The 19,047-nt window shown below is 38.3% G+C and overlaps 1 protein-coding gene across 3 annotated transcripts in view; it reads left to right on the forward strand.

Annotated features, from left to right (window-relative positions):
- The window catches only part of PLD5 (phospholipase D family member 5), a 179,826-nt gene that overhangs the window by 105,726 nt on the left and 55,053 nt on the right, over positions 1-19,047 (forward strand). For all 3 annotated transcript variants that reach the window (XM_063328929.1, XM_063328930.1, XM_063328933.1), the window contains 2 exons: positions 4,268-4,436; positions 12,196-12,310. In XM_063328929.1, coding sequence (XP_063184999.1) covers positions 4,268-4,436; positions 12,196-12,310 — 284 coding nt within the window. The remainder of the gene's footprint in view (positions 1-4,267; positions 4,437-12,195; positions 12,311-19,047) is intronic.

Consider the following 19,047-nt stretch of genomic DNA (forward strand, 5'->3'; position numbering starts at 1 on the left):
CATTTCTATTTTAGCTTAGAGGGGCTTGAATCTCAGCTCTGACCCTTTTCTCTCTCTCTGACTTCACAGAAATAGTATAGCATTACTTTCAGGTTTCTCAGTCGGTGTGAGGTAGGTTTGGTAATATTTAGCTATATAACTGAAGAGGTTAGCCTATGCTGGCATTAATCAGATGAAATACTTGGAGCACCAGGAAATTGGGGAAGGGAAGGACATCTCATCCAACAGGTGTAAGGTTATCTGGTAATGATTTTGAGCATAGGACACGTCTGTTTTAATCACCGTGCTACATTCATTCTGTTTTGCTTTGTTAATATATAGTTTTTGCAGAATAAATTATGTCACCATGTCTGATCTTTCTTAAGGTCTGTGAATGACCTTTCTCTCCTGGACATTTTTGTTATACTGTACTTTAAAAACCTCTTTATGGGTCACATTGGAACAAAAATGAGAGCTAAATTTAGCTTTTACTGATGGAAACTGGGGCTTGCAAACTCAAACTTTTGCACAGAAGATTTAACAAAACTCTTCTTGACTAAGCACTGGAACTTTGCCGTTGTGCCGACGGAAAAGTGAAGATTATGAAGGCAAGATCACTTAGTTTAGAAACTTGATGATTGACTTTTATTTAACTTCTGAGCTTGGTGCTGAGTTTTTGAGTGGGTAGGGGAATATGGGGGTGGGGTGGGGCTGTGTGTGGCAGAATCAGTTCATTATTAAAGGGAAATTTAAACTCTGAAAACAAAGCTTCAACTAGTGCCCTAGCTAGATGAAATGTCTTTGTCTGCTAAAGAACATGAAGTACTTACTATTTGGTTAAACAAAAGACTAGGAAATATATTATCAGATAATATCTGTTCTGTATAATAGTTTTGCTAACTGGATTGTATTTGGCTTCTGTTACATAATCAAGCTCAAATTATAAAATGGCAGGAGCTGTGTAATCACATTCCTTATTTAGTGCTAGTGCTGTAGCCTGCTGAATAGTATGTAGATTGAAAAGTTGGGAGCTGATCTAGTGAAGAGCAAGTTCAGCCCAACAGTCAGGACAAACTTCCTTACCAAGAGGCACCTTATCCCTGACAAGGGACCTTTTAAAAGGGAGATGAGTTTCATTTTGTCCAGCAAATTTGCCGTGCTGCTTTCTTTGAATGAATAAATGGTTTTAACCTGTGGAACAGGAGGAAGAGCCCAGCTTTTTTGCATATCTTGATGGTATCTGTACCCAAATGTATCTATGGAGCAATGACCCACATCCGCAGCTCTTCCTGCATTACACTTTAAGGTATAACTTCCAGGAACTTCTGGAATCTGGGTTTCTGATATATAGATATAGCATTTTCCCCTACTTTGGACCTAAATAACGGAAAGTCAGTGCATCAGAAACAGGCATGTATGCATTTGGCTGGATCAGGGCCCTAATCTCCAATATGATATGCTAAGCTTCTTGGACTTGGAGATATTGGAAATATTCAAAACCTGCATGGACAATGTCCTGAGCAACCTGCTTTGACAGGGGGGATTTAGCTATGTGATTTCCAGATCATCTCAGCCTTTCTGTGACTCTGTGACAGTGCTACCTTTTTGGCAGGCTTTACTGGCCAAAGACAAAGATAGAATGAGTAGAAGTTAAGCAAATGCTTTCCAGTGAGACAGCAGTTAAGTACAGCCCATGGGAAACACCATAACAAACCACTGGAAGTGACTGTGACAGATTTAATCCTATCAGCTATTTTGTGGGCTCCTGTATATTCATTTGCATAGGTTCAACCAGAAAGCACCGTGTATGTCAGGCAATATTCTAATGCTGAGAAATTTTGGTCACCTCTTGTGTTAAGCCAATCGTATCCTGGGCTGCATCAGGAGAAGCGTGGCCAGCAGGTCGAGGGAGGTGATTCTCCCCCTCTACTCCACTCTTGTGAGACCCCACCTGGAGTATTGTGTCCAATTCTGGAGCCCCTACTACAAGAAAGATATGGATATGCTGGAATGTGTCCAGAGAAGGGCCACGAGGATGATCAGAGCGCTGGAGCACCTCTCCTATGTGGACAGACTGAGAGAGCTGGGGTTGTTCAGTCTGGAGAAAAGAAGGCTCCGAGGAGACCTTATCGTGGCCTACCAGTATCTTAAGGGGGCCTACAAGAAACTAGAAAGTCCCTACAAGGGACTTTTTAGGATGTCGGGTAATGGTAGGACTAGACTAGAGATGGGTCAATTCAGATTGGATATTAGGAAGATGTTCTTCACCATGAGGGTGGCGAGATACTGGAACAGGTTGCCCAGAGAGGTGGTGGAAGCCCCATCCCTGGAAGTTTTGAAGGCCAGGCTGGATGGGCCTCTGAGCAACCTGATCTAGTGGGAGATGTCCCTGCCCATGGCAGGGGGGTTGGAACTAGATGATCTTTAAGGTGCCTTTCAACCCAAACCATTCTATGATTCTATGAAATTCTAGTTAAATCAGAACCACATTCAATAGATTATTTTTTGAATAATCATTCGGTATGAAGAATATCTTTGGAGAATATTCAAAATAACTCTCTCCTGTATCTTCGTGTGATTGGGTAGGGTGTGGAAGAGGTCAGAAAAAAGTGCATTCATTTCTCATCTTTGCCACTGGATTGTTGCGGGGGTTTTTTATGACCTTGTAGAGATCACTTTACCTTCTGTGCTTCAATTTCTTGCTCCTTGAAGGTGGCCATCCTACAGCTCTCTATAAAAAAGCTCTAGGAACGTGGACGTTGCTAAGAGCCCCATAGGATTTGTAATGTTCACTATTGAAAAAGAACCAGTCTTTCAAGGAATGTAACAAAAGTTTTATTAAATTCCGTAACAGGATTAGATGCAGCAGCAATAAGTCTAAAACCTTGAGTGTTAGAGTAAAATAGTTTCTTTTAAGAAGTATGGCATTGCTAATAGACCAATAAGGGCACTAAATTTTTAGGGCAGTAGTTATTTTGAAAAATTTCTAAACAAGATAGGTAGAATGTTTTAGAATAAAGCATACTTTGAAGACATCAAAAAATCAAGTTGTGTTTTTAACCTTTTACAGGTAATTCACTGGTGTTACAGCTCTGTTACTGTAATGCAATTAAGTTTAATGTTAATCAACGGAACGTTCTTCAAAGTATGTTGTGGAGAACTTTATCAGTAATTGTAACTTACTGATATGTATGTTGTTTGTCAGGTTTTAGGGAATAATGCTATTAATAAGTACAGAAACAGCCTGGAGATACTGGATGTACTTGGATACAAGGAAAAGGAGTATTCTCTAAGTCCGTACTACGGCTTTCCTAAATCTGGTGTGCATGATTCATAGTAAAAGTGGCGGATGTTGGGGGCACTTACAGAAGTGCCACTTGGATAAGCTGAAAATTCTGTCTGTTTACCTAAAGGCAGAATTGGGAACCTTGTTGAACTTGCCTTTATTTTTAAGATTTCTCTATTGAGTGTAGAGAGGAGCTTTACTTGCTGCAATTCAAGGAAATCTAGTGGTGAGGTGGTATGTTGAATGGAACACATCATTTCCATGAAGCAGAGAAGCATATTTTGAGCTACTGGTTTACAACAATGTTTGTTCAGCTTCTTGGATCCATGTGAATTTATGCAATGTAATTTGCAAGTGTTTTGAATAATATAGACAATAGGATCAAGGAGCCTTCCAAAAAGAACAGGAAATTAAAAGGGTATAATTCTTCTTTTCTTACCACTGAATCCCAGTTAGAACCTTACACAGGTAAACAAATGAAGAAAAATGAGGTAGCCGAGAGCAGTTGAAAAGGGAGAATTCCTGTACAGAGACTGCAACGTAATAAAATGTCAGCTGTAAAAGCAGGCCTAAGAGAATGACAGGGAGTACACATCTTGCCACATTGATTGGAGCGAAGGAGAAATTAAATGCAAAGATCAGAGTGGCAAAGTAAGAAGAGATTATTTCATTCTTCCCATCCTTACCTTAAGGACTGATTCCCACTTACTGTGTTGTAAGAAGTAAGCTTTTCCATGTTTAAGCTAATTTTGCAGAGCTTCAAAAGCTTAATTGGCTTTGCTGCATTAGCAGTAGGTCATTTCTGCATTTTATTGTTTCGGGAAGTGTGGAGCATGACAGTCAGCAACTTCAGAACAAGTTGCAGGGTGGCACACTGCTGAGAGCCTCTGGGAGCAGATGTTGAACCACAGGCCCAAAACGTGACATTCTTTACAATTTGGAACTTTTTAATAAAGAGAAGTGCTTTTGTTAAGTGGTTATTTTTTCCTTATCTATTCTCAGGGTTGCTCTTGTGGAAAATATTCCCGAAGGGATCAACTATTCAGACAGTGCACCATCCCATTTGTCTCTTTTCCAAGGCTGGATGAATTTGCTTAATATGGCTGAAAAGTCTGTTGACATAGTATCTTCCCAGTGGGACCTCAATCACAGTCATCCATCAGCATGCCAGGTATGTTCTAGTCGAAGAAAAGGGTGGGACTTTAACAACCTGTTCTTGTTTCACTATTAATTTTTTAGAAGTACAGCCCTTCCCTATAGCAGACCTATTTGTTTGGGTAGTCTGAAAAAACGTTTTCTTATGGGGATTTTCCCTGCCAGTACAATAGTTTTCTGAGAGTGGTGGCACACTTGGACTAGATAAAACATCCAACATATATTCATATCACTTCCATCTTAGGAAAGGATGTCATTGTAATCTTAAGAAACCTGCAAAATTGTACCTATACTAACACATCCATAATTAGAAAATACGTTTACAGATCTATGGATGTTTCCAATTTGGTGCAACTGATGAAATAAAAGAGCAAGAATGTGGATTAATTCTGCAGCCGAATAGATAGAATTACACTTACAAAGAACAATGTGTCAGATGATTTCTTATACCTTTTCAAAATTAATCTTGGAAGGGAGCGGTGTTCAAGACTTCTGCAAATAAGAGCAATAGGTGCTGTGCCAATGAGCACTTTATTCTTGAGAGCAATCCTCTTAGAAATATGGTAAGGGCAGGCTTCCACTTAGTATCACATGTGAAACTAAGATATCAAAGAATTGATAGGCTGAGAGTATCTCCTCTTTTCCACCAAATGGATTCTTTGCTGAAAGAAACCGCTCGGCTGACTGAAATGGGGTTAAAATACAACCGAGTAACTGTAAGGAATCTATTATACTATGTCATAAACTCTTCGCTTTCCTCACTAGTTCTCTTGATTCTGTGCAGTTAAAAAATGCCTTTGGTAGATGATAGACAAAGAGTGGTATTCCGAGCAGCTAAAGATCACACTGCAAATAGCCTGTGTTTTCAAGTCATGAACTGGATTCTGCTTTTGAAAGAGGCTGTAGCCTAGTTGAATGGCATACATTAACTTTTCTTCAGAATAAATCTGCTGCATGTCCGTTTAAAAGAGTGAAAATCTGAGGTGAGCAGCCAAATGGAAAATGTAGTGCAAACTCTTCCTTTTAGAATGCTTATAAATATTGGAATATAGTTTGTGAATAAATTTATTACCAAAATATTGAGATTTTTCACAATGTAATTATGCAGCTAAGCTTTATTTAAATTTATTGCCTAAGAAACTTCAAACCTGTGCGCTGTCATTCAAGCAGATGAATTCAAAGAGATAGTGTCTTAGATGTTTTTTAGGTTGTGCATAAATTGGTATGTGCATGAATCTTTTAAAAATGTTTTGTCTGAAAAAAATTCAACATGTCATTTGCTTCAAAACCAGCAGAGCCTAACAAATCCCAAACAGAGGACAAAAATAGCAAACTGGAAATTGGGATTTCAGTAGTTAAGCATCAAATCCATTCTCATGCAAAGTGAAAACTGTAAGATATTGCCAAATGTCAGAGCAGGGAAAGGAAGAAGAGGCCTTCTTCTTGTAAGAAGGATCTGGATAAGATCTGGATTTACTCTTTCATCCTCAAATGCATGTTAAAGCCAGAAAAATGAAACATTTTTCCTAACATTCTATTCTAGTTATCTATTTCTGCCTGCTAGTAGTCTTACAAAAGTGAGTAATTACTTCTGTTTAAAGGCAATTAATATTTCAGTCATTTCCTCATTTGTGCAGCAGTGTGGGCTGAACAGCTGATAGATCTTTCTGTCAAGCTTCTCTATTCATCCTAAAACACTGTACTGTTATTGGCCAATCTAATTGCTGAAGAAATTGCCAAGAGGCAGCGTTTCTTAGCAAATCGCTGCCCCAGAGAATGTGCACAAAGCTTAGTGTGTGAAAGGGAGGGGACAAAACTTGTATCGTTACATCTGCTTTCTCCACTTGTAAAATGGATGTGAAATTTCAGAGGAGCTTCAATAATTGTAATCTAGTCACTTTCTGAAGTTGAAAGTCCTCAATTTTTACAATTTGAGTTCAGGGATATTTGTCCCAAAATAGTGAAACATTTATGAAAGGTAAGTGGGTGAGATGGAAAACTTCCAGGTAGTTTGGTGCTTAGTGAGTAAGTTCTAGTTGTTCCTATAAGTTCCTTTATGAGTCTCGTTTTACCAGAAACTGAGAATATAACCATTTTCCATATGGACCCACATCCTGCTCTATAACTAGCAATTTCCATTTTATGAATATTCAAGGCATATTGCAAAGCAAGGTTCTCTACAAGAGCACTTCAACAGACATGGATTTTTGAAGGAGAAAAGCTGAGTAGGCTAGACTGCTTTTTCTTAATTAGTTACAAGGTTTAGCTATGTTCTCTGCATATGTGTTTATAGAATAGTTACGTACACGCGTGCATGCATATATATACACACATATGTCCAATATACATGTTGAAGAAAAATACAGCAGGAAATTCTGCAATTTAATATTCACCCATACATCTATATACCAAATGTACATATGTCCATATGTAAACATATTGTCCATTTTGTCCAAATGTATATTGGACACATATATACGCACATGCATATATATATATAAAAAACTGCAGAATTTCCTGCTGTATTTTTCTTCCTCTTTGTTTTTGGGTATGTTACCTAGTGTCCTTGACAGTTGCCTGTCCATGTTTTGTTGTTATAAAGCTAAATAAACAGTCATCGCTGACTGAGCTGCCCAGGTCACAACTGCTGTGCTCAGCGGCCTGCGTTCATGAGTCTTGTTAAATTGGAGTCTTCAAATGCAAATGCGTGATGCCACAGTGTTGTGTGTACTTCCACAGCTTAGGTGGTCAAGTAAACAAATATTTCGTTGGCAAAATACTGAGTAGGCTTTACGCACTTGTTTTTCTCATCCAAAAGAAAACCACGTGTTTTGGTGACTTAGTGATGTCATCTTTGTGCATTTTCAAGATCGCAGGGTAGTTGTCGTACAGAGGCTTTGAGATTTTTGCAGAGTGTGAACGTGTGACTTCTCCTGTGGCAATCTGATGTTTAGAGATATCAGAGGACAATGGAAACAGAATTTTTGAAGATAGATTTTTAACTCATTTGCAGTGAAGGGAGGGGTGAACATAAGATCATGCCAATTTCATGATTTTCACAATTCATTTCCTCTGGCTCATCTCGTGTTTAGAATCTTTAATTTAGAGTAACCTTTTATGGCTCTTATAAGAGGTCCTTCCTCACAAGTTTAATCTTAAGTTTAACAAATATGAATTAACACCATCGTGGTTTATTTGTATTGCTACAGTTATGGCACAGAAATCGGCTACAATCAGCTATAGAGATTGCAGTGTATTCAAGCACATCTTTACACAGACATCTCTCCTCTTCAGGTGGTGGTGTTTCCCCGATGCAGATAGTAAAGACTGAGGCATAGAAAAGAAATTTAAAAAAAGAGAGTTTTTTAAGTGAAAGCAATTTTTAACTCTGACTGAAATTTCAAAAATTGACATTCCCTCCCTTTTCATTAGCTGTTTTGCTAGAAGAATTTGAGAAGAGCATTTGACTTTCTCTGTTCTGCATTAAATGGCAGAAATTAAATTTAGGGTTCCTTGATTAATTTGCTGTATTGGTCTCTGCCAGCATGCTATGATTTTTAGTGATGTTTTATAGATATGCTCAAAGGCTTGATCATAGGACAACTTTTAAAAATATTAGTACAATTATAAAGAGTAAATCCAGAAGAAAGCTCTGGAAGGTAACCAGTTTCATTTCTGTGGAAAGAAAAAGCTAAGCATTGTCTAAACTGCAGGAATCTACATTACTGAAGAGCACTATGTTTCCGTTTTAGAGTACTTCGGTAAATACAGCATTTTTGTGTTCATATCTCCCCTGTTTTATTTTTAATGAGGAATGCATGCTGATAAAGACAACAGCAGGCAAGGGAAATCAGTCTGTCTAGCGACTGCTAAGGAATTACTTCGGGGGCAATATCAGGGCCTTTTGGTAATGATAACTTTTTTTTTTTTTTTTTTTAAATTCACCAGGTGGCTATGGCAGGTACAGTTGGGATTGATGTTTCACATCTATGGTAGTTTAAAGTTACCATGAGAATGTCAGTCTGTTCATGTGATATCTAATTTTTACATCCTATTTTGTCACAGCCCAGTGAAAAACATAAGAGAATGTTTTATCAGCATAGGGAGGTTTCTAGTAGTATTGTTTGTTAAAATGCAGACGTGGTATAAGGTAGCACACTGCAGTTTCGTAGCACTTGGCTGCTACTGGTTCTCAGTCCTCACAAGCTGAGTATATAGAGATGATTCTGATCACTGTCACGTAGATGCGCAGCAGCCTGGTATTGTCTCGCAAAGGGAACGCAATCTGAATGACAGCGTTGAGGGTTTGTATTCAACAGAAGCATTTCAAATGTGCTGACAGCAGTGACAAAACTCTTCAGACCTCTGTCCTGTCTTTTTCCTTTTCACAGAACAAAACAGTAAAATTGCAAGTAAACATGTCAGAAAGTGTAGAAACTGAGTTTCAAATTAATATTAATGGAGAAGGAGACCAGGTTCTTTAACAATGAAGGAAGAATTTCTAGTACCCTACTTTACTGTAGTACGTACAGATTTTTAAAAACAAGTTGTGAATTTTTCATAGTTGTTTACTGTGTCTGGACTAAGCCTTGGTGAGCTTATGAATGCCTGCTGAGGGATGATGCAGCGAGAGATGAGACGGAGGGAATTCTTTCCAGTTCTGACACTGGGTGGTGGTTTTTGTATACCTGTATAAGCACACATTTGTGGTGAGTTCACTCCTAGTATTAACCATCGCTACTTAAAGATGCTTTAAATGTTTTAGCAATTTGAGGTTTCACCATAATTGGACGAAAAAGGATATTATAAATGCACAGCTTGTGGTGTCCCTGATGGGAAGAAAGACGTATTTTCCTTTATTGAAATGCAGGGCTGCACTCCAAGTGATCTGTTCATCCATAGGGTGGGCCATTCAGCTGGCAGCATGGCCTGTAAGTGGGAGACAGGTGGTCCATCAGGGATGCTGTCTTGGTCACATCGGGGCATATTAAGATTAGGTAAAACTCAGGAAACACTGTCATGTTCTTTCTTGTCCAAACTGAAATTAATACAGAATGTCTAGGCTTGTTTATCAAAGCTTTTGTAAATCATATGTAAATAAAATCTTGTGCAGGTAGAAGTGAAGTGGCGATAATGTCCAAAAATAGTTACCTTGGGGAAAAAAAATGTGAAGAACCATCCCCTGAAACAGATTATTTTATCAGCTTTGGATGTTAACTTTCTAAGCATTTCTCTAGTAGAACAGTTAATGCATTAATTCACATTGATAACGCGAATCACTTTCCATCAAATTTATGAATGCTTTTTCCATGTTTATTTTTGTACACTACAGCTTTTTACTATGCTTCTAGTCAAAATCAGTTTTTACAGATAACCCAAACAAAAAAAAAAATGGGTCTCTGTTTGTCTTTCTGCCCAGTAAATTAAATCAACACATAGAAACTTTCTGAATAGCAGTTTCTACATATATATGTATATATAAAAAAATATGTATATTTAATTAATGTCATGTAAGCCTTTTATTCCTTAATTTTCCCTGCTCACTTTTTGCAGAGATAAAACTTAATTAAACTCAAAACTGGTGGTGTCTCCAGTTGGTGAACCCAGAAGAAGTGGGGCCAAAAGCTGCCTGAGCTCTGGCACGTCAGGAGCCTGTCACCCCAGGGGGAGCTGGGGGACTGGGCAAGGCATGGGCTGGGAACTCAGCAGAGAGCAGCGCAGTGATTGCAGGACCTAGATTCGGCTGGAGTCTAGCAGTGCCAGTCTGCAGCAATTGTGGGAGAGACCCTCTTGGGGGAACCAGGTCACCCAGGAATACTGGTCAGTGCCTCTCTGCTCCCCTGGGATGACAGTGGAGCTGCTGCATAACTCTGTGTGCAGCATCTATCCCCTCCACACTATTACCTCGTTAATTCTTACTTCTGGTAACATCTGCCCTGCTTCTCCTTAAAAAAAAGAAAACCCAACACAACCACTGATGTGAGGATTAAGGATCCTTTTAGCTTCATGATGAATAGGAGGGAAGGACACTCCTTGACTTGCACAGCAACTCTGTCAGGCTTCTGGGTGTATGTGTGAAATCATGGGTGTTATTTCTTGCATATGGCACCACCTAGTCACCTCAAGAAATGCTGAATCTGAGTATAAGAAGCATTTGGAGCTTCATGCAAAGCATGTTTCTGTTTTCCTGTTCTGTTAGCTGTGGTCTAATGTTTTCATTATGTGAGTATCCTGTTGAATATTAAATTCCTGTGAGCCCTAGGATGAGCAGGGAGCTATGCTGTGGATTTGAGCAGGCAAGCAGGCATATATTACGAAAGTAAAGCATAAACAGCAGTTCTATGTTTCCGTTGCAGCTTCTGGCAGCTCTGTAATTTTGAGAAAGCTATTTTTAGGAGGATGGGTATTCTTGTTTTGTCACATTCAAAATAACTGAATATTAAAAAAAGTAGGTCTGTACCGTAGACAGGGTGAAGAGCTACTTTCTGTGACTGCTTAATGCTTAAGTCCCAGCAAGGGTCAAAGCGTCAATCTGTGCAGGCAATTACAGTGCAAAGGGTGGTTCTCCCCTGTCTGCCACTTCTGGGTGTGATGTGGGAGGAGGGCTTCTGTCTGTGTTTTGATAGTCCATGCTATATCGGATTGCATTGTCCCAAACTGCTTTTGCATAGGCCGTTTTTAGAAGAGATCCCTTAAAGATTTTTAGAGTAACAGTTTGTACAGAGAATTGTCTAACATGGTTCTGTGGAAAGCTTTATCTTCTACATGTTTGTTTGAAAATTGATACGACCGTTGCTTTTTTGTTTTAGCTTTACATTTGATCCAGCATTAAAAGAATCTAAAGTGAGCTGTGTAGGCAGGGCAGGCACTTTGTTAGCTAATTAAACCCAAAGTTTTTGTGTATTTGACTACTAATTGTAACTGGTGTCTGCTGCTGTAAACTACAATGTCAGTAAGAAACCAGGCTCTAACTGTGGTTGTAGTAACACAGCACAGTAGCGGTACATTGGATATTTTATTCTTGATATCGTGTAGTTAGGTGCTTCTGACTAAGCATTTTCTTTAAGTTAAAATATTAAATCTAAAACCTAAACATTTATTATGCAATCGGAAGGTCTGCTTTTTCTTCATGTCTTGGATGTGGAAAAACGCACTGATTTAAAATGTGAAAAAAAAAAATAATCTTGATTTCTGTTTTAACAAGTATGTAGTTCAGTGTGAGATTTTATTTTTTTGTTCTCTGTTAGAAGTAAGGCTTAAATAGTGAAGTAATAACAGTGTAAAAAGGAATAGCATTATTGTTTTCTATCCTGGTATAGGTCATCTAAAGATAAGCACGCAACCACTTGAAAATGTATTGTACTATGGCTAGAACCACTTACAAAAAATCATTCAATACAGAATAAGCGTAACTAACTCTTTTCCTTGCACTTTTAATCCTGATTCAACAGAATGTAATTATTTAGAAGGAAGTTAATGTAAAAATATGTTTATGCAGCATTAAAAAACTGGACACTTTTTTGTGTGTCTCCTGTCATCAATAGTATTGCACAGTCTGGGAAAAAGAAGAGGCATGTTTGGCCTTCGAAACAGTATTTCTCCAAGAAAAAGATGACTTGCTAACCTTTAGCGTAGATTTAACCATATCTAGGGACATATTTAGTCATCAGTCGTGTAATATGTTTTTGTTTTAACATGCATCTTTAACTTGTTTATATGCTGTTTGAACAATTCTGTGTCTTACATCTTCTGCTTTCCTTTAATGTTCTTCCCAGGGTCAGCGTCTTTTTGAAAAATTGCTTGAACTGGCATCCCGAAATATTGAGATAAAACTAGTGAGCGATATACTGCCCGTGGAATCAAAGGTATTAAACGACTTGAAAACAAAGGGTAAGACCAAGGTCTTTATGTTGCTATGCCATTGACTGCTACATAATGTTCCTTTTACTTAAAAAGCAGACTCAGATGACGTATAAAATGCAAACTATTTGTTTAGCACTGTTACCCTATAATCCTGCGGCTTTCTCTGGTTCATAGTTATCAAAAACCAGAAACTCTGTTACTGTAGTTGAAGTAGATGTTTGCAGTTTGCAAATGGTGAAAAAAGTGGTGCAGTGATCAGATAGATGTTTAAATTCATCATAGCCATTCTAATGGTAGCCAGTGTAACCAGAGAGACTGCTGTCATATCTTGTGGGACAAGATCGTTTCCTCTTTTCAGCAATGGCGAAATAATTTAATAAAACAACATATTTATGATTCTGAAGCGCTGGAAAATAGATCATCAGTCAGATTTAGCCAACAGGTTTTCTGTGCTACATGTATTTCTTAGGTGCATGTTTTCCTAATTGTTGTTTTGAGCCTTAAAATCCCTATCCAAAGAGGGATTACCCACTGGCGCTACATGACTAAACTTGCTTTATGTAAAGCGGTGTGGAAAAATAGCAAAGAGAGTTTAAGAAATGCTGAAAGAAATTAGAATCTCTTAGGAGTTCTAACAATCTCACACACACTTGTCCTGAATAATAATATGCTAGTTATCTCTATAATCTGATAAAAATATGATTTTTTTTTTTTTAAGGGTAGGATGCATTTTTTAAAGGGCAAAGAGAAGCTATATATTTTCATGGTGATCACTTTTGACACTGATTACTATATGGATTACAAAGGGAATTAAGCAAAGCAGTTGCTATGTATAGCAGCACCCTAACACAACATGTCTGTTTAGGGTAAAAAAATAAAGAAAAACTCTTTCCAACAAAAATCAATCTTTATTTTTTTAAATTCCTTGTAATCTCCTGACTAGGCAAGTAAAAGAAAATTACTAATGGAAGTCCTGGTCCGCTAAAGAGATAATCTTTAGATCAAGACCGACATGTTATTTAAATGTAATAAATGCAGAGACTTGCCATTTCACGACACTGCCTATTCCAGGACTTTGACTATTTCAGTTAGTGATAGCCATCCTTTGATAACCAGTACGAGTACATCAGCTTTGTCAGACATCTGCGAAGTGAGGAACTATCTCTTTCTGATTTTTTGGAAAAGAAATAGGTGTCTTAATACCAAGGGCAGTGAAACTGTCTTTGAAAAAGTCAGAGGAGATGAGAGGTAGCGCCTGTATGTTTATATTGATATACCTGGTAATAGATATTTTATCTATCGTTTGTGAGAATACCCAATATCAAAAACTATCCTCTTTCAAAAAAAGACGAGCAAAATTTTTAGCTAGAAAAGGGTGAGATATTTGGCGTTAACGCTTCCTTCACTTTATGTGGGAATTAGTCAGACCTGTGAGCTTTTTGAACAGACAGAACAATTTTATTAGCTTCAGTTTCCCTTAAGCGTTGTTCAGATTTCTAACACAGGAAGTTTTAGCGTATTCAAATGAAGTCATCAATATATTTAAGACCTCTGAGCTACGAAGAATCTAAGTCACTTTTGTATAGTAATTCTTGTGAATTTTGCTGTCATTGTCTTTGAACCTTGTAATTGTAGATATCATGGTGTACTGTTGGTCTTTTTCTAAGGTCAATATTATAACTCACTGATTTTGTCACTATGAATGAGGATTTTTTTTCTCATTCCATGTTTTGGTTTACTAATTTCTACAAATTCTGGTATTTTTGTTAGAATGTCTTGATTATTACGTGGTGATTGCCAGCTCTGTTGCAAGTCTTTCACGGGCATTTAGGTTTGCTTTTTGGTTCTTATCTCCAGAAAAGCTAGGTAAATATTTGGTTCTGCATTCCTGAAAAGAGATGAGTTAGTTTTAACATTCTATCAGATTTAGTTTTCTTAATTTCATGTTGAAATCAGCAGGCCTTGTATGAACAGCAGATTCCTGGTATGTCCTGCTTGTGTCAAATAGAAGCTAACTGGAATGCTAGCTTAAAAAAAGATTACCCCAGTTTCCATTAATTCAATAATATTAATAACATAGTAAATGGAAAATGTACCTATATTAGCCTTTTTCATGACTGCTGGAGAAAAAAATTCCTGTTACCTACTGCCATTGTCTTAAGTGAGGACAAACATATCATTAAGCTTTGCTATGCTATCCCGGAAGATCTGTCTACTAAAATTATTAACTTCTTCACTCGTGAGGCACTGGCCACCTGCATCCTCAGAAAGCAGTCAGCATCGGTCCTTGAAATGGAACTGTGCATCATCATTTGGGCACGTGTATTCATGAAGATAACGAATTTATTTTTTTCCCTGCAACTGGTCAGATTTGTCTTAGAAAGGATGCTGTGCACCTTTTTTTTTAATAGAACTGTTCCTCTTGTGGGAAAGAAAGCGGTAAACGTATCAATAGCTCAGCCAAGTTTTGAAGCTCCTCAAGATGGACAACCAGAATACATTTGTCTGAACAGACCCAAACTCCCACTTGTGGTGTCTGTCTGAATTAGGCAGAGGAGGGTCCAGGCACTAGCCTGTGGTTCAGCAGCTAATAAACTTAGCTGATTGTTCCTAAGCAGCAAACATGCTGGGAGCCTGAGCCATGGGCAGTAGCCTGGAGAGAAAGCACATACATAGCTTTTGGGGCTCTTGGTGTTCCACGTGTTCCTGAGCATCCTGGAGTCGTCCCTGCATATCCTTCCTCTGCAGCAGAATAGCCATCCCTATTGGTTAACAGAGGAGAAAGTTGGAATCTGACTTCAGGTTTGAGCGGATGGGGTAAGATAAAGCATAACTTATGTGGATGGGAGAGCAGAACTGAACTGATGTAGAGTAAAATAAAATTAATAATTTACAGTTGCAATGTTAGCACAGATATCTGAGCTAGCTGTGAACCTGGAGGTTTGTCACCACTGTTAAGCCTTTTTTTGTCATGTCTTTGCTATCCTCATTTACTTGAGCTAGCTGTACACCAGGGCAGCTTGATTACAGAAGTGGTCTAGCAGCTGCAGCAATGAAACATGGATCAATTTACTGTGCTAACACATAACACACCTAGAGCTGTGGTGACAGGAGCCTCTGAGTGCTGAGATAATGTACATTTGCTAATAATTGCCACACCGTGGGAGTGTTATTTAGTTGCAAAATTAAGCATGCGGAAATGAGGAAATACTAGTCCCAGAACATTTATTTATGATAGAGTTTAATTATGTTATCAAATTCTATATTTTGCATAGAATACCTGGCTGGTACTTGCTATAATCTTACCACATTAATCAGAAGCTTTTCCCTTGTATTGAATGAGAATACATCAAACATTTAATGCCTAAGGTTCATTCAGGAGATACTATTTCTGCTGGTAATGGCTAGAATCTTTTTTGTCTTCATATTTAATGTAAGTCTCCAGGCTTTCTTTCTTGCACATCTGCCAGATCCTGCACTGAATGCAGAATGATTAATTTCCTCATAGGCTTTTCCGTGCTGCTTCTCGCTGTGGTATCTGAGTGCTCCACAAATACAGTATTAATGAATTTCTTTTTACAACATCACTGTTAGGTGAGGTCGCTTGCTGTTTCTGTGTCTCAGGGACAACTAGGAATTATTAATGGCAGCGCAGGCACTAGAAGCCAGATCTGAGCATTTGTTTTATAGTTGTAAGTAATAAAAAATGTATATTTGTAATTTAAAAAAATCCACCATGAGTTCTCCCAGCTCGTGTTGTCAAAATTATTGTTAAACAGGCTATAAACTATGGTTATTTTTATAGGACCTTCTGTAATATGCAGTCCTAGGGCGTGAAGTCTTCCTTCTCTATAGCTTATGTCAAAGCTGTATTTCACTTTCACATATTTATACAAATACTAAGCATATATGTACATGACTCTGTTGTGAAAGACAGGTCTGCCTGTAGGCAGAATTTGGCTCCCTGTGTAAACAAACGTGTTCTTCTTTATTCTCCTTGTGCTGTGACAGTAGCTTATTAATGCTGGTTTTCAAGGTTATTGTTTTAGCCTTTTCTCAGCTGTGGTAGAGTCTACTAGATTGAAACACTTCTTGCAACACTCCCACTCCTTGCACATAATTACGTACCGCCTTTGTTCCTCAGCAACATTTGAATAGTATCGTCTCCAATTAGCAGGTTGTATCATTTCTTACGTGTACAGAATCTAAATCCCTTACTAATTACGATCTTATTTTAGCTGACAGTGTTAATGCTTTTTAAGACATGCCAATGGATTTCCTTTCTTCAGTTTGCATTGCTTCATTCCTTTTCTATTTGCTTTGTTCCCTGTTTTTGTTTGTTTGTTTGTTTTTGTGTGTGATTTTTTTCTTTTAGTCCCTTTACATGAATCATTTTTCACTCATTTGCAAGGAATGTTTTTTGTTTTGTCAGTGCTGACTGAGGCAGATTTGAAAAGAGGAGTCTGTCTGTGTCACAATATAATTTTAAACAATAAAAATCAGCTAACTCAACTAATAGCTATTGAATGTTAGTAATGAAACTGGAGAATAATAGAAAGTCTTTGTGCTAGGGCAGGATCTAATCACTAGATCGCATGTGCGGCTGTTACTCACTGAGCAGTTCATGCACATTTGCCCAGGATTACCCTCTCTCTTAACCAGATACAACCAAACCAGAGGAACTGAGAAACTGTATTATTGCAGGGAGACAAAGAAATGAGTAGGAAGTGGAGCTGTAGAAGCTTTTTGTGCTTTTATTTGTGTGCTTTAGATTGCAAACACTAACAGATACCATTCCATGACAAATTAAATCTGTCTATATCTGGGCAGCTGTGTGATCCCAGTCTCCTCTTTGCCCTCCCCACCGTATGTTGTCCCTGCCTCCTCCTTTGCACTAGCGATCATGTGGTAAGACAGTTCAGGGGGCTGATTTGGCTACAGACTGCTTCTTTTTGGCTGGCTTAATTGTCACTTGCATTAGATTTCTGCATTACTCAGTGTATGATCTCACAGGCACAAATGCTGGGTACAACACAGAGATAGGAAACATGTAGCTGGGGTTGGCAAGGGAAGCAGGACCACTGGAACCTAGTTTAGACAGGCTTAGTCTGACATGGCACCAGAAAGCTCAGAGTTCATGTAATGCCTAGGGACTTTTAGTGGTTTCGTTTTTTCCTGTGCTATTGTTTTAATGAAATTGTTGCATGATGGAGAGTAACAGTAAATATGATTTATATATCAGATGAAATGTGTTTAGTCCTATATTCTGTCTGCTTCTGTTGGCATGTTTAAGGTACTGCATAGCTTTAGAGCTGTGATGCTTGGGGGACATGAGTAGTTCTTACTTTTGGCCGCAATTATGTTCCCTTTCCCTGTCCAGTTGTGAGAGAATGGGAAGATGATGTCATATTTTTAATATGTTACAGAAGGACTGAAAAACTTGTGTTATGCCACAGAAAAGATTGAGACTACTTGGGAGTATCAGTCCAGTTTGGTGTGGAAAAGATAACGCTATAGGAGAAAGCAAGGGCATTTCCTGATAAGTTTCTCTGGGCCTAAAACATGGTTGGGTTGTGAGGGACTTGGGGTTTTGTGAAAGCCATTGGTAGGGTAAACCATGATGACATCAATTTACGTTCAGCCCAGAATATTTGGTTTCATTATTAGAGAAAATGTTCCAAATATGGGGACAGTGGACTGTGAGCAGATTATGAAAGAGGCTATCACTGGCAATTTTAAGAAGAAAGTAGACAAGCCCCTGTGAGGAATGGCCTCGTGAGTGTTTGGCTCTGGTGCATGGGAAAGTTCTAGATTGGTTTCAAAGCTGCTTTTAATAGTTCCATTTTGATTTGGAAGGAGAACATAAACTTATGTGTTTAATTACATTAATCTCAACATAAGAAAGAAAGAATTTTTTTACAGTAAGAACAATCATTCACTGGAACAACCTCTCTAGGGATGTGGTGGAGTCCCCCTCGCTGGAGGTTTTCAAGATGCGACTGGACAGGGTGCTAGACAATCTCACACAGGCTCCCTTTCCCATGAAAGGCTGGGCAAAATGATCTTCTGAGGACCCTTCTAACCTGGACTTTTCTACGATTCAATGATTCTAAGTAAGCCTTTAATTCCTCTTTGCGGGAAGATAATGTTGAGAATCAATGTAAAAATCCTGCAAAGACTAAAAAGAAAATACACTCCATTCATACAATGGGAAGCTGGAATCCTGAAGCTGGGTCTTGAAGGAGTTTCTGCCTGTTCAGATGGCAAGATTTTGCATAATGTACCATAAAAATAATATTATCTGATGCATGCTTCACAAGAGTATAAAGATTGTTCTTGAGAGCTGAAGGTCAGTTGATGGTTTTATGCTAGGCATTGAATGGAGTTGTAGCTCCATTGCTTTCTTGATAAGTCTTTCGTAGGCTGCATTCTCCAAGACTGTGTGAGAGGGAAGGGTGTTGATGATGGGATAAGCTCCTGCTCTTTTAAAATTCAGCAGTACCAAAAATAGACTAATTTTTCCCTATGATTTTTCAGGGACAAGTAAGCAGGATCCTTTGAGAGGACCAGTAGACAAGGGGTGAATCCTCCTGAAGGAAGCACGTAATTTGGATCTGAGTTTCATAGAGTTAAACAAAGGTGGATGAGAACAGAGGGGGAGAAATCCCTGCTTCCATTCCTTTCAGATTTAAAATGTTGATGTTTTTCTAAAACTCTGCCTAAGCCGTACCTTAAAATATGAGAGTATTCAAAAGACAGTTAAT

The sequence above is a fragment of the Chroicocephalus ridibundus genome, chromosome 3, assembly GCF_963924245.1.
Source record: "Chroicocephalus ridibundus chromosome 3, bChrRid1.1, whole genome shotgun sequence".
Taxonomy (NCBI): domain Eukaryota; kingdom Metazoa; phylum Chordata; class Aves; order Charadriiformes; family Laridae; genus Chroicocephalus; species Chroicocephalus ridibundus.